The 15,944-nt window shown below is 33.9% G+C and overlaps 1 protein-coding gene across 1 annotated transcript in view; it reads right to left on the bottom strand.

The window, feature by feature from the left end:
• The window catches only part of EYS (eyes shut homolog), a 1,533,253-nt gene that overhangs the window by 956,756 nt on the left and 560,553 nt on the right, over positions 1 to 15,944 (bottom strand). Inside the window, 1 exon segment of the mRNA XM_073224289.1 lies at positions 9,073 to 9,194. Within this exon segment, the coding sequence (XP_073080390.1) occupies positions 9,073 to 9,194 (122 nt within the window).

Genomic DNA, 15,944 nt, shown 5'->3' with positions numbered 1-15,944 from the left:
AAATAAGCTAAATACTTTGTGTATAGAATTTTATTTAATTATTGCCATGATCCTATGAATTACAACTATCATTATTCATACTTCTAGATAAGGACACTGGAAGCTTAGGGATATAAATGAACTTCCTTTTAATCCAAGTCACATTAGTCTTGTGTAAACCAAGCTTTATATCCTATATCCAGATATGTTGACTCTAAAAATCCATGTTTTCTCTCTCTCTCATATAAGTAATAGAAAACATAATTTGGTATAATCCCTTTAGCAATGGCAGAGAATGAACTTCGAAAATCTTCTCTTCCATAAAAGAAACAAGAACACGGGCAAACATAGTCAAAATCAACTTTTTTAGAACCCTGAACATGAACTAAATGCTTGCAAAAGTCCGAGGAGTGTTCAAGTAAAATGGCTGCATCTCCTAAGCATTGTCAGCTTTGCAGTGGTTTAACTTGCAGTATTCCCATCTCCCTCTCCCAGCTCTACCACAGACTTGAAAATAAACAGCACTGTAATTATGGCTTCGGTGAAAACAGTAGCCTAAAAGACACTGAGGGGCTGGTACAGGTTTGTAGCTCACACAAAAGTGTCTTCCCAGGAACATCACCATTTTATTGTTCTTACAGCTTTCTGAAAAGTTCCAATCTCAGGAATAAACTTTAATTGACCTGACTCAAAACTTATTCTGCTCAAAAAGCCATATACAAAGGGCACCTATTAACAACTGGTGGTAACTGCTTAATATCTCATCTGCTTGAAGTGATGATTCCAATGAGGCTAACAAGGGCTTAATCAATATACTTAAAGGTAGAAAATGAGGAACATGATGTTCATAGGGTCTTAAGAAGCCAGACATATTCCTGGGTGACTAGAAAACAACACAACGTGAAAAAGTACGTAGGTCTAAGAAAGACATAAAAACACCTTCCTCTCTTTCCTTTGACTGATCTTGAGACTGTGCAAGTAGTGAAGAATAAGAATTGTGAACTGACTAGCTGAGTGTTGAATGCATGATTCCACTCACATATGGTCACTCAATAAGGCTGGGATACTTATTAGTTCAAGGAAATTAAGAAAATCTCTGTTAAATCATTAACTGATCATTACATTAGCTGAAGAGAGACTTGAATAGCCAGCCACACATGACAAAGAATAAATGATTTTGAAAACTATTCCAGGAAAATCACTAAAGAAACAATAGCAAAAAAAAAAGATCACAGAAATACAGTAACTGCAAAAAAGCAGGATTGATGTCCACACTTGCCGCATTATATTATTTAAAAGGTCAGATGTTGGTTGTAATGTGAAAGCCCCATTCATGGAAGACAGGGAGAGATGGAAGAAAAGGGGGCAGGCAACCCCGTATTGGTAAGCAGAAGATTTAATAAGCAAGGGAATTTACATATGAGCCTTGTCTTGGCTGTCTGCCAAATGTTAAAAACTAATATAGAAACTTTAACTTATTCAGTTACTTTATAGAGTCCAGATGGTCTCAACTACTATTTCAAGGCTATGTCCTTTGGACAGGTTTCTGGGAGTGGGGACAACAAACATATTTCAAGGACAGGGATGGGGTATAATGTGCCTCCAGTTGTTGAGGTCCAGTGCACAGGACAACTGGAGGTTGTGTATTCTTGAGGACCTTCCCCAACATCCACTGTTTTACACAACTAAGGAAAGTATGAGATTAATATGTCTAATTGACTTTGTTTATAAAGAGATATGCATGATAAATAAACCAATAGAAATTCTGTAGTTGAAAAGTGCAAAAATGGAATTCAAAAAATTGCTAGAGAGGTACAAAATTAGATTTAAGTTGGCAGATAAGGGAAGCAATGAATTTAAAAATAAACCAACTAAGATTATTGATCCTGAAGATCAGAAAGTTAAAATAAAGAAAAATGAAGAAAACATCAGATACATTTCAGACACCATCAAGTATATTATCATGCACACGTGAGGATTCCAGAATTAGAAGAGAGGAAAAAGATTAAATATTTGAAGAAATAAGTGGTAAAATTTTCTAAATATGATAAAAAAGCAATCTACACATCCATACAGCTCAAATGTCTCTAATAGAATAAACTCAGAAATAAAAGGCTAATCAAATGTTAGTCAACCTGTCAAAAGACAAAGAATGTTGGTAGCTTAAAGAGAAAAGTGGCTTATTATAGAAGGGATCCTCATGAAGATTAACAACTATCTTAGAAACCATCAGGCCAGACACACACAGAGTGCTATAAGATAAAGACTGTCAACCAAGAATTCTATATCCCTCAAAGCTATCCTTTAAATTAGAGGAGAAATTAAGACATTCCCAGGTAAAGAATGGAAAGAATTCATCACTAGAAGACCAGCCCTATAATAAACAGTAAAAAGAGTCCTTCAGGCCAAAATGAAGACACTAGAGAGTAAATTGAATTTACACACAAAAATAAAGAGCTCTGGTAATGGCAACTATATAGGTAAATATAAAAGAAAGTGAAACTGTATTTTTGGTTATTACTCTTTTTTTCTCCTATCTGACTTAAAAGACAGTGCATAAAGCAATAATTATAAAATTGTGTTGATGCTTTTAACTTATAATAGCCTAAAAAAGATGGGAAGTAATAGAGAAACAGTGGAGTAAAGTTTTATATTCTATTGAGATTAAATTGGTATTAATACAAGGGATATTGTTTTAAGTAGCTAATTGTAATCTACAGGACAACCACTAAGAAAATAAATAAAATATATATTAAAAATGAAATTAAAGTGTAATACCAGGAAACATATAACACAAGAGAAGGCAATGGGGGAACAGAGGAACAAAAAGGATATCACATATCAAAGAAAATTAGGAAAACAGCATATACAGACCCTGTTTTATCAGTAATTGTATTAAATGTAAATTGAGTAAACACTCCAATCTAAATGGTACAGATTGGCAGAATGGATTAAACAAAAATAATATAATTATATGGTATCTAAAATATACAAATTTTATATTCAAAGTCAGAAACAATTGAAAAATAAAGGGACAGAAAAATATATACTATATAATCAGTAATAAAAAAAGAGCTGAAGCAGCCATAATAATATGAGACAAAATAATTTTTAAAACAAAAACAGTTAAGACAAAGAAAGACATTTTATAAACATTTTAAATCCATCAGTAATTTCTAATAATTGCTATCACATATGCATCTGAAAACAGAACCTTAATTAAATGAAGCAAAAAGTGACAGATTGAGAGCATAAATGATTAAACAATAATAATTGTAAGCTTCAATATCCCATTTCTATAATGGATAGAACAAACTGGCAGAAGATACAAGGATGCACATCAGAAGAGTTGATCAACCTTATAAACCTGCTAGACCTATAAGAGCTATAGAACATTCCATCCAACAATGGCCAGAATACATATTCTCAAGTGCATAAAGAACATTCTCCATTAGACACCATATGTTAGGTTATAAACCAGGCCGTGGTATATTTAAAATGATCAAACTCATACAAAAATATTTTCTGACCAAATAAAATAAAAAGTAGAAATCAGCATCAGAACGAAATCTTGAGAATTCATAAATATGTGAAAATTAAACAACATACTCCTAAATAGCCAATGAGCCAAAGAATAAAGCACATGGGAACCTAGAAAACAATTTTGAGATGAAAGAAAATATACAAGATACCTAAAAATTGTGAGATGCTGCTAAAGGAATGCTTAGACTAAAATTTATAGCTGTAAACACCTATATTAGAAGAAAATAGACATCTCAAAATGATAATATAACCACTAAATATATTGCAAATTCTTACAAATATATTGCTTAAGAAAATTGAAAAATGTGAGAAAATTAAACCTGGAGCAAGCAGTAGGAAGATGATAATGATAGTAATGAAATAAAGAATTTTTTAAAAATAGAAAAAAAACCCAAAACAATGAAACTCAAAGTTGGTTCTTTCAAAAGATGAACATTGCACTATACTGACCAACAGAAAAAAATAAAATAGAGAAGACTCAAATTAATGGAATCAGAAACTTAAAAGTGAGGAATTACTATAAAGTTACAGAAACAGAAGAAATTCTAAGGGAATACTATCCACAATTATATGCCCACCAGTTAGATATCCTCAATGAAATGGGCAAATTCTAGAAAGATAAAAATTGCTAAAACTGACTCAAGAATAGAAAACCTGAATAGACTTACATATAAAGCAAAGAGATTGAATTAGTAATCAAAACCTTCCCATAAAATAAGTCCAGATGCAGATGATTTTACTAGTGTATTTGCCAAACTTTTAAAGAAAATTAATACCAATTGTTTTATAGCTCTTTCAAAAGAGAAGAGGACATTGTCAATATATTCTCTGTGACCAAAATTTCCCCAATATGAAAAACAGTCAAGATAATCTCACATACACACACAGAAAATTGCCGACCAATATTACCCTTATGAATAGAGACCCAAATTTGCTAAACAAAATACTAGCAAACTGAGTTCAGCAACATGTAAGAAGGACTATCAACCATAACCAATTGGAATTTATATTAAAAATGCAAGGTTGGGACAAAATAATAAAATCAGTATATGCAATGTACCATATTAATATAATGAATGACAAGGTCACCTATCAATAGATGCATTAAAAGCATTTGAAAATATTTAATACCTTTTCATACAAATAAGGGAACTGCCATAATGTCATAAAGTGCACCACTGAAAAACCCCCAGGTAACATTAGATTAATGAGTGAAAGTCTCCATGATTCTCCCTTAAGCTCAGCAAAAAGGAATGCTCAGTCCTGTCACTTCTATTCAACATTGAACTGGAGGTTTGTTAAGGATAATCAGGCATGAAAAAAGAAAAAGAAAACCATGGTATCCAGATTGGAAAGGTAGCAGTAAAACTATTTCTATTATCAGATATAGAATATCTTAAAGAATCCATAAAAAATTGTTAGAACTACTGTATGAGGTCACCAAGGTTTCAGAATATATGATCAATATGCAAAAATTAGTGGCATTTTTAATTCATTAGAAAAGAAAAAATGAAAAATAACATTAAGAGAATATTTCCATTTAAAATAACTTAAAAATAAATCAAATTCTTACAAATAAATTTAACAAAGAAATGCAATGCTAGTACAATGAATATGCAAAACATGGTTCAAAAATTAAAGAAATTATAAATAAATGTTCCATGAACATGTACTGGAAGATTCATTATTAATAATGTGCTATTTTCCAAATTAATATCCAAGTTCAATGCAATTCTTATCAAAATTCCAGTTGCTTTTTTTCTTTTGCCAAAATTGACAAGCTGATATGAAAATGACCATGTGGAAATGCAAGTCAAACAAAAACAATCGTGAAATAGAAAAATATGAACTTCCTCATTTCAAAAATCACTAAAAGCAACAATAAGAGGATAGTACACAGATAAAGATAGACATACATCGATAGAATAGAATTAAAAGTCAACAAATGATCTCACATTTTTGTTCAAATGATTTTAAGGAAAGGTGCCAAGACAATTTAATGTGGAAAAATATCTAATGCAAAATAATGAAATTGGTCCTTGTTGTCACATCATGTACAAAAAATACTAATTAAATTAAAATGGATTATACCAAGACATGAGATAATACTATAAAACTCTTAGGAGAAAGTATAGGAGTACACATTTGTAACCCACGGTTAGGTAACAGTTTCTAAGATATGGTACCCAAAGCAGAAATGACCAAAAGCACATAGACCAATTGGTCTCCGTCAAAACTAAAACTGTGCTTCAAAAATCACCATCCAAAAAGTGAAAATATAACCCACAGAAAAGGGGCATATATTTGCAATTCATATCTGAAAAGGGACTTGTATCAAACATGTAAAAAAATTGTTACAACTCAATATTAAAGGACAACATAACCCCCAGATGGGCAAAAATCTGAAGAGATATTTCCTTATAGAATATGTACACATAGTCCAAAGAACATCATCAGATGATTGACATCACTAGTCCTTAGGGAAATGCAAATCAAACACATATCGAGATACCACCTAACACTCACTAGACGAGATAAAAAGACACATATGAATATTTACAGTACAATTATTCTTAATCATAATAGTTAAAAAGCAAGAACAACTTAAATATCCATCAACTGAAGAATAGATAAATGCGTAATAACCACAGTATGTAACATTATTTGGCCATAAAATAAAGAAATGAAGTGCTGATACTTGCTGCAAATAAACCTTAAAAAAGTTGTGTGAAATGAGATAAGCCACTCAAAAAAGATCACACAGTACACAAGTCCACTAACATGAAATGTCCAGGAAAGGCATATCCAGAGACAAAAAATAAATTAAAGAGATTTTCAGGGTCTGGTGGAGGGGACCGCCGGGAGGGACCGCTAATCGGTATTGATTTCTGTGGGATGATGAAAATGTTCTAGAATAAGGTACTGGTCATGGTTTTCACTTCTCTGTGAATATAATAAAATCTTCCTAATTGTACTCTTTGAAAGAGTGCATTGTATAGTATGTGAAGTATGTCTCAAAAAAGTGATAAAAAAAATAAGTTGGTAAGGAAATTTCTAAATGCTGTCATATTTACATATATGTACGTATGTATGGATATTACATACATAAAAGTTACCCGCATCTGCTGATAGTTGATTCAGAGAATTCTTTCCCCTCCTTACAAGCTAGTAAAGCCAATGTTATATGAATACATTGTTTTATATATACACATTATCTTTATTATCACAAAGAAAAAACAATCATAAACATAATTAGCCTACTTTAGCTGGATATCTATATTTGTGTCCAGGAAAATAATGCAAAACTTAGTATGTTGGAAGTAAAACCAATAATCTATCAAAGTCTGAGGAATGATAAAATGACTAAGAGAATGTGTGTTAATTTAAGTAGCAAAGTCTTTTGACACATTCATAAATTAAAATCATTAACAGTTTCACAATTAGTGGTGTCAGAGTTATCTAGAAAGACTGATTGTGTCTCATGAATATTAAAATAAGGTATATTTTAATTAAACCTTACAGACTTTGTCGCTGTATTGTTTCAGATCTTTAAGATCTCTTATCAAATAGCGATATTTTTATCTAAGTAAAAGTACTGTCATGTTGGATAATAATATTTAAGTCCTCTTATTTTGTTTTCTATATATTATTCTCATAATATATTTTGGACAAATAGGTGGATAAACATAAATGATATATCTCACATACATATTTTTTCCCACACGAATGTAAGAGACTGTTTTACAGGTTTGTAGCTAGCTCTTGGTTTTTTCCTGGTGAACATTTTAACAGACCATTATACAGAATATCAAAGTGAAACAAGGTTACTCTGTGATCCTGATGAATCACAACAAAAACAAGCATAACCCATACTCATATCTGAATACAGACAAAAACATGAACATTATCTAAGATACAAGAAAAGCTAAACATTCCCTATCAGAGATTAGTATGAATGACTGCTGCCACTTTAAAAATTTTGGTTTTTCCCTCTGTCTAGTCTTCCATCTTCTAGATTTATTATGAACCCAGAGAATTCCTCCAACTTCCCAACAATATCTTATCCAGGCCACAGCCTCACTTTCTTAAACCCTTCCCAAAACTGTTTGTCACAAGCTTAACTTCCAAGTCCTTTCTATCTCCCTTTTGCTGAGCTGCTCCATGAATTTACATAGTGTTTGTTCTCCCTTGTGGCAATGAGGTGTTTTCCTGTTGGCGTTTATCTAGAGGTGACTGAAAGCATAAGTATACACATTCACATGAACAAATTATCTCCAGGAATTAAAGAAACAGCTGCATATCAAAAACTATATATCAGAGTCTCTGAAAAAAATACTAGAAAATTCATATTATTTATTATAGGTTATAATTAATCATTTTTTAAAGAAAATAAACATAGATAACCATGAACTTTTTTTTCCTAGACCAATAAAACTTAAATCTTTCTCATGCTACATAGATGGAGAGGCAGTTAATATTAATTTGCAATGATATGTCAATTTTAACAATTGATCAGGTCACAAAATATAGCTTTGCATTTTCACATTTGTATATATTTTAAACTAATGTTAACTATTGACATTGTTTTTCTGAAATATCAAATTCGTTCATTTTTTTCTTATCATCACTGAAATATATATCAAACTATTGCCAGCTATTTCAGAATTCCCCTTTTAATGAAATTAAACCACCTTTTCTTCACCACTCTGGGTCTTATATTCCATTTCGGTCACTAAAAATAAGGAATATTTGTCAAAACTCATACATGCTTGAGATTACCCAGAATTCGCAATTATAGTTACAAGACAATAGATAGGGTATGAGTTATTTTTAAAACATTCTGAAGTCATTTTGATTTATTGCTGGAAGAATAACTACCTAAGTGCATTTATATTCAATTAATCTGCTTCTGTGACACAAAAGCATTCCAGGTACAATTATCTTGGTTTTGCACCTACATGAGATACGTAGTGTAAACCGAAGAAGTCAAAAAATAAAAACAATTTACCAATATATATTTCGTTATTAAACTTTTAGAATAATAGGAATGACTACTTGGAATTTCTATTTAGAGTTTCCTTGACTTCACATCTGAAAACTAATTAATACAATTGCATTAAAGAAAATGTGAGCAATTAATGCAAAATTTATCAATACTTTGACTAAAATAATCCTAACTCATTATAAGCTCTAGGTAGTAAATACCAATTTTTAACTCAATAGACCCAATAAGAAGTTATATCAAGGCACTTATTTTCACGGAATGGCCCAACATAATGTTCAGATGGCAAAACCACGTTTTGAAGAAGTAATATGCATTTGTAACATGTGCCAAATCTGGACATCGCATTTCCACGTGAAAATTTGTTATTTGTTTCTTGACACAAATTTCAAATGAATGTTGACACTATCTTTTCAGGAAACGGCTCTTCATCTTGGGATCAGTATTTTAATTACTGGATGTGAAGTGAAAAAAATGTCTGGGTGTACCCCAAGGACATTGAGAACGCCAAGTAATTTCATGAGGAAAATGATAAATACATTACTCACCGATAGCTATTATAAAGGTCAGTACAGGTGGAATTGTTCTTACAGGGATTCATTTTGCAGTCATTAGATTCTTGTTCACAAAAATTTCCTTCCAAACCAGATAGGGGCACACACTGGTAGCTCTAAGGAAATATGAAAATTATATAACTTTTAGGTTACTTTTTACCACTAAGCCTATACTGCAGTTATTACACCTGGCTATTCTGAGCTGTCCATTCATGCCTATTTCAATTTTTATAGAATGTCAATATTTCCTCCAAATTACTTGTACCACAGTTGAACAGCATTCTCCAGTATCTAATTCAATAAAAAGAATAATTTATATATTTTGTTTGCAATACAGAAATGTTGCCTTTTTAAAATATCTTAATATAAAAAATAGTGTATTAGAAATATGATTGTTAGTGTGTAAGACCAAATAATATGCAACTCAGCAGTTAGCTCACAAGTTAGAAAGTACATAACTACAACAAAATGAACCTCACAGCTTTATTAGTTACAAATAATTATGCAAATTTCACAAATTATGCAAATACAGTATTGTTGGTCTATTTTAATTGTAAAACTTTGCATTTAATTTTTCTAAAGTACAGATTGATCTATAGACATATTCAAAATACTAAAATTAAAATTTTTCCCAAGATTGGGCAAACAAATAAAAACATCTCAAATTACTGTGGGTCAAAAATTTATATATCAAAAATATTTTTGAAGACTAGGCCTTTTGTCAAAAAATTAGAATCTGAGCTCTTATGCTTAGAGATTCTACATTTAGCATTATGAAAAATACTTAAATGAATGTTATTTGTCAACTTGATCTTCATTGCTCAGTACAGTAGCCACTAGTCACATTTGACCACAGAGCATTGAAATATGGCTGGTCCCACTTTGAAGATCTAGTGTGACAAGAAGAATGTAACATATCTCATTAATAAAGTCTATTAATAATGGTGATAATTTGGATTTAGAGAGTTCAACAAAATGTATTATTGAAATTTATTTTACCTGCTTCCTTTACCTTTTCTAATGTGGCTGCTAAAAAATGTAAATTGCACACACATGAGTCTGTCTTCATTTCTATTGCACAGAGTTGTGCTAGATGATGCCAACCCAGTTTTCCCACTTCTGAACAGAGTTAAGAAATTGACATGGTTATACGGACGGACGTACATAAGGAGCTTGGGCTCCTGGGATCAAAGAATGTGTTCTAGTTTAATACATCCCAGCATCCTGAGGAGGCCTGGCACCCAGTAGATGCTTAATACTTATAGATCAAACAGATAAACGAAGAATAAACATGATAGGAAAAGTAATGTAAAAGCTGAAGTTAGTACTCAAAAACAGATTTCAAAAGGATTCCGTATGTTTGTTAACAAGGTGGATAGAAAATCTGTTTCAAACATGACAGTGAAAGAACATATTAACCAGAAAAACAAATATATTTTTGCTCCATGTATGTACATTAAGTTATAATACATATAATGTATGAGAAATGCCACTGAGTATTCTCTTTTGGTGCAATGGAGCCAACCGGCTACTATGCTCCTTGGGAACAGCTGAAAAGCAGAGGGATGAGAGATGCCACGTTGCCAAAAGTGGACTTTATTCCCCACATGTGTCAACTCTCTAGTGAGCTGATTAACAGTACCTCAGAGTTCGCTGGATTTTATCACCAATTTTCTCATGCATTATGCCCCCTACACTGTTAACTTCCTCAATGAATTTGGTGACATTAAGAATTTTCATTGATTTGCTGGCTCTTTTTTCTCTCTTTTTGTAAGCATGAAAAAAGGACTTTTATAAAAGTTGAATGTAATCATATTTTGTTTTATGAATATGCTACTTGAAATGGAAGCAATTGTATATTAGGCCAAACAAGTATCGGCTCTACTGAATGGGGGAAACTACAGTAGGACAGAGTAGAATGGATGACAGATGAATGAATTCTGTGGGACAGACAAGTTGAGGTACCCCTTTACCTATGTCCTGATAACTAAGTCATTTTCTAAGAGGTATGAATCATTTATGCAGACAAAGTATGAGTTTACTGCTGGTGTGTATACTGATATCTCAGTAACAATTCAAAACAAATGTAGTGAGTCAGTCAAAAAGCCAATCACATTTCTTTCCCATTAAAGCCACATATTTTGAAAAGCTAGTAATTATTGGTGATATTGATGATTTAATGATTTGTAGAACATTATCATCAATTTAATGGTATAATTATCATTAAAGTGTCAGGCACCCCAGCAGTGATCTCCAGATATGATAAAATCTGTATGAAAATGAAAAGTAAAAGGATGAAGGGAATGAATTTTTAAAATATTAAACATTTAGGAAATATAATATTTGAAGCAGAAAAGAATATTAACTAGAAATAACTCCAAGTTCAAGTATTTCTGTTTAACTCTAGCGTACTTGATTCAGAAGCATTTTTCTGAATTCAGACATTTTCAGTACAAAGCAGTTTCCATTCAACATTGAAAGTTAATTCTAGTAATTTTAAATAATAAAGGTAAAATATTTGTTTACATATATTACCTTGACATTAAGTAATTAAGTAATAATATTTGAGCTGATTATGCTGAGAAGAAGAATGTATTAAAATGTTTAATAAAAGAGTAAAAGTTTGCATGATTTATGAAGTTGGAGCCACATCATTTTTACCTCTTAATACAAAGTAGACATTACTCTTCTTGCCAAATTTAGGTAAAACACTTTTGTAGTTTGAAAATATGCAGGTGAGAAGGGGGCAAAGATGACGAATGATGATAAAAGTTGATACAGATCTAGCATAGGTGTCCACATATCCAATGAGAGAGAAAAAGATGGTCAAGTTTGAGATGTATATAACATACTACATATAACTATGTAGTAATTATTTAGTTTTTCAGGTCAAGAGCTAGACATTTTCAATCTTTGTGAGCAGTGACAAATATATAAACATAGGAAGGATAGTATAATTCTGAATATGAACTTTGAAATCTATCTAAGAGATTAAAATTTTGAACATCAGCTTTGCTGCTTATTAAATTTCTAGATGTCTAATATACTACTTTTCTATTACTATATAATAAACAACCACAAATTTAGCAGCTTTAAAAAACATAAATTTACTATCTCACAGATTCTATGGGTCATAATCCAGGTCTCAGTTAGTCAAGCCATTTGCTTAGAGTCTCACCAGGCTGAAACTAAGGTATTTACCAAAAACAACTAGAGAAACTGGATAAAACATATAAAGCAAGAGTTGGATTCTTAAAAGAACAACCAAGGCAGACTGGATCTCCTAAAGTCCGGTGGGAAGGGGAGAAGACTAAGATCAGAGTCCACTTGCGTCTGCTTTTAATGTCAGAATACTTACCTATTTGAATTCAGGTTGATAGAAGCTAAGCAGACAAAAGTAGATGGAGATTAAAGATCCCTCCCTGGAATGGAAAAAAAAAATACTGGCATTCAGCTTTGTCAAGGAAACTGGTTGAAGACTGGAAGAGCAGAGAAATGAGCCCAAACTAATGAGCATCTTTTGGGGATGTTTGTGCCCCAGGGAGGAACTACCCAATGCAAGCAGAAAGCTGCTAACGTGAACAGTGAAGATTCAGTAGTCCTGTGGAGCAGGAAAGATAGAGGTTGAAGTGCAGGGCCTGCAACGTGGAATGGTCCTGCTAAACACTTCTGGCTTCAGTGGAGACCCTGACTCTCTAAATGTAGAAGAAAGGACAAACCAGAAAAAAACCACCCCAGATCAGGCCAAAACCCCACTAGACTAAAATGGGGTTGTCTATCCATACTCTATCTGCCTGCCAGAAGAAATTCAGTGCTCTTGGGAGGAAGCTAACAAGAGAGATATTTTTGGTTATAAAATAGTATTCAATAAAAAATAAAAATAACAAAATAATGATGAGGGGAAAAAGATGGCGGCTTGAGAAGTGAGGCAAAAACCTCCTCCCAAAACCACATTTAACACGAAAATACAGATAATCCTGAAAGAATGACCTGAAGACTGCAGAACAGACTGCCTAAATCTGGGGAAAAGAGAAGACCTCACAGAAAAGGCTAAAGTAGCAAAGATGCGGTCCAGCAGGATCCAAGCCCTCCCCCAAACAACAGCTCACAGGTTGGAGGAAGAGAAATGGTGAGGGGAGGGAGTAGAAGCCCAGGACTGCTAAAGGTCCAGCCCTGGAGGTCTGTTCAGGAGCACCAACCTACATTACATGGTGCTCTGGAGACTAGTGGGGTTGGAAAGCAAAGACAGGCAGAATATTCAGAGTCTGAGATTCCAGCTGCCTTTGGAGAACTGATATGCACAACTGGTCACCCAGGATGAAAGAAAGGCAGGCACTTTGAAAGACTTCCCAACAGTAAGAGGGATGCTAAAAGGGCAAAGACTACACAGAGCTTTCTGCTCAGGAGAAAGGGCAGGTGGACAAAATCATCCCGGCACACTCAGTCTAGCAGGTTGGGAAGTTTCAAGAGCTTCAGATGCTCCATCTCCCTGGCTGGCAATGCAGCCCCGAGATGCCCCAGTGTGAGTTGCTGCCTGCCACTCCTCCACCCAGCAGGCACTGGTTGGCTCACCTGTTGCCCACTCCATCAGGCCAGACCAGCCAGAGGGTGGCCTTGCCTACAGCAGCTACAGGGGCATAACACAGAGGCTCCTCCCTGTGTGCTTGGCCCACTGTACCTGGCAGTAGAGGCAGGCACTGCAGCCTGGAAGCAGGAAGGAGCTCTTCCCTATTGGCGGAGGCGGGTGGCATGCGACTCTGATCCCCGCCATCGCTCCAGTTGCTGGGAAGCTCCAGACAATAGAGCTTCTGTGCACTAGAGGGCTCAGTCTACAAAAAGTTATTATTCCATAGTAATCATTAGAATGATGAAACAGCAAAATAATTTTGTACGAACAACAATTTAAATGCCCGAAAGAGGGCTAAGTGAAACTGAAATTACCAATATTTTGGATAAAGACATCAAAATAAAAATCATAAACATGCTCACAGAGCTACAGAAGATTATTCAATATCTCAGGGAGGACTTCAAGAAAGAGATAGAAACTTGAAAAATACAGTATCTAAAATGAAACATACAATGGAGGGATTCAAAAGTAGACTAGATGAGGTAGAGGAGACAGTAAATAAAATAGAAATTAGAGAAGAGGAAAACAAAGAAGCTGATGCACAGAGAGAAAAAATATCCCTAAAAATGAAAGAATAATAAGAGAACTGTGCAATCAATCCAAATGGAACAATATTTACATTATAGGGGTACCAGATTAAGAAGAGAGAGAGAGAGAGAGAGAGAGAGAGAGAGAGAGAGAGAGAGAGAGAGAGAGAGAAAAGGATAGAAAGTCTCTTTGAGGAAATAAATGCTGAACACTTCCCTAATCAGTGGAAGAAATTAGTCTCTTAGGTCATGGAAGTGCACAGATCTCCCAACTCAAGGGACTCAAAGAAGACAACACCAAGACATATAATAATTAAAATGGAAAAGATAAACAACATGGAGAGTGTACTAAAAGCAGCCAGAGAGAGCAAACAGACCAGGTATAAGGGAAAGCCCAACAGGCTATCAGCAGATTTCTCAGCAGAAACACTACAGGCCAGAAGGGAATGGCATCATATATCTAATTCAATGAAACAGAAGGGCCTCCAATGAAGAATACTCTACCCAGAAAATTATCATTTACATTTGAAGCAGGGTTAGAACAATTTCTAGATAAACAAAAGTTGAGGATATTTACCACCCACAAACCATCTCTACAGTGTATTTTAAAGGTAATGGTACAGTAGAAGTGCTCCTAAAACTAAATAGTGGTCACCAGAGAAAATAAAACCTCAGTAAAGAAAGTAGGCCAATTACTTACTAAGCAAATGCAAAAGCAAATCAATTACCCACAAGGTCAGTCAAGGGATACAAAAAGGGTACAGAATATGACAACTAATATATAAAGAGTGGAGGAGGAAGAAGATGATGGAGGGAGAAAAAAAAGAACTTTTAGATTGTGTTTGAAATAGTGTAATAAGCGAGTAAAGTTAGGCTGTTAGGTAGTAAGGAAGCTGCCCTTAATCCTTTGGTAACCATGAATCTAAGGACTGCAATGGCAAAAAGTACATATCTATCGATAATCACCGTAACTGTAAATAAACTTAATGCACCAATCAAAAGATATAGAGTAACAGAATGGATTAAAAAAAAAAACAAGACCTGGAGTGATGGGATTAAAGATGGTTGTGTGAGAAGTGAGAAAGAAACATCATCCCAAAACCACATATAATATGAAATATGGCAAATACAACCAATTTGAAAGAGCAAAAGGAAAGAAGGGTGTGACAGACTGCCTACATCTGGGGAAAGAGAAGATCTCATGGAAAAGGGTAAGTCGCCAAGCCACAGTGGGACCCAAGCCCTCCCCCACCCCAGTTAGAATGGACAACATCCAAAAGACAAGGAACAACAAATGCTGGTGAGGATGAGGAGAAAGGAGAACCCTCCTACACTGTTGGTAGGAATGTAAATTAGTTCAACCATTGTGGAAAGCAATATGGAGGTTCCTTAAAAAACCAGAAATACAAGTATCATTTGACTCAATAACTCCACTCCTAGGAATTTACCCAAAGAAAACAAAATCCCTTATTCAAGAAGACATGTGCACCCCTCTGTTTATGGCAGCACTATTTACAATAGCCAAGATATGGAAGCAACCTAAGTGTCCAGCAGTAGATGAGTGGATAAAACAGATGTGGAACATATTCAGCCATAAGAAAGAAACAGATCCTACCAGTTGCAACAACATGGATGGAGCTAGAGGGTATTATGCTCAGTGAAATAAGTCAGGTGGAGAAAGACAAGTACCAAATGATTTCCCTCATTTGTGG

The sequence above is a fragment of the Manis javanica genome, chromosome 16 (assembly GCF_040802235.1).
Source record: "Manis javanica isolate MJ-LG chromosome 16, MJ_LKY, whole genome shotgun sequence".
Lineage (NCBI taxonomy): Eukaryota > Metazoa > Chordata > Mammalia > Pholidota > Manidae > Manis > Manis javanica.
This window is presented reverse-complemented; position numbering and strand designations above follow the sequence as displayed.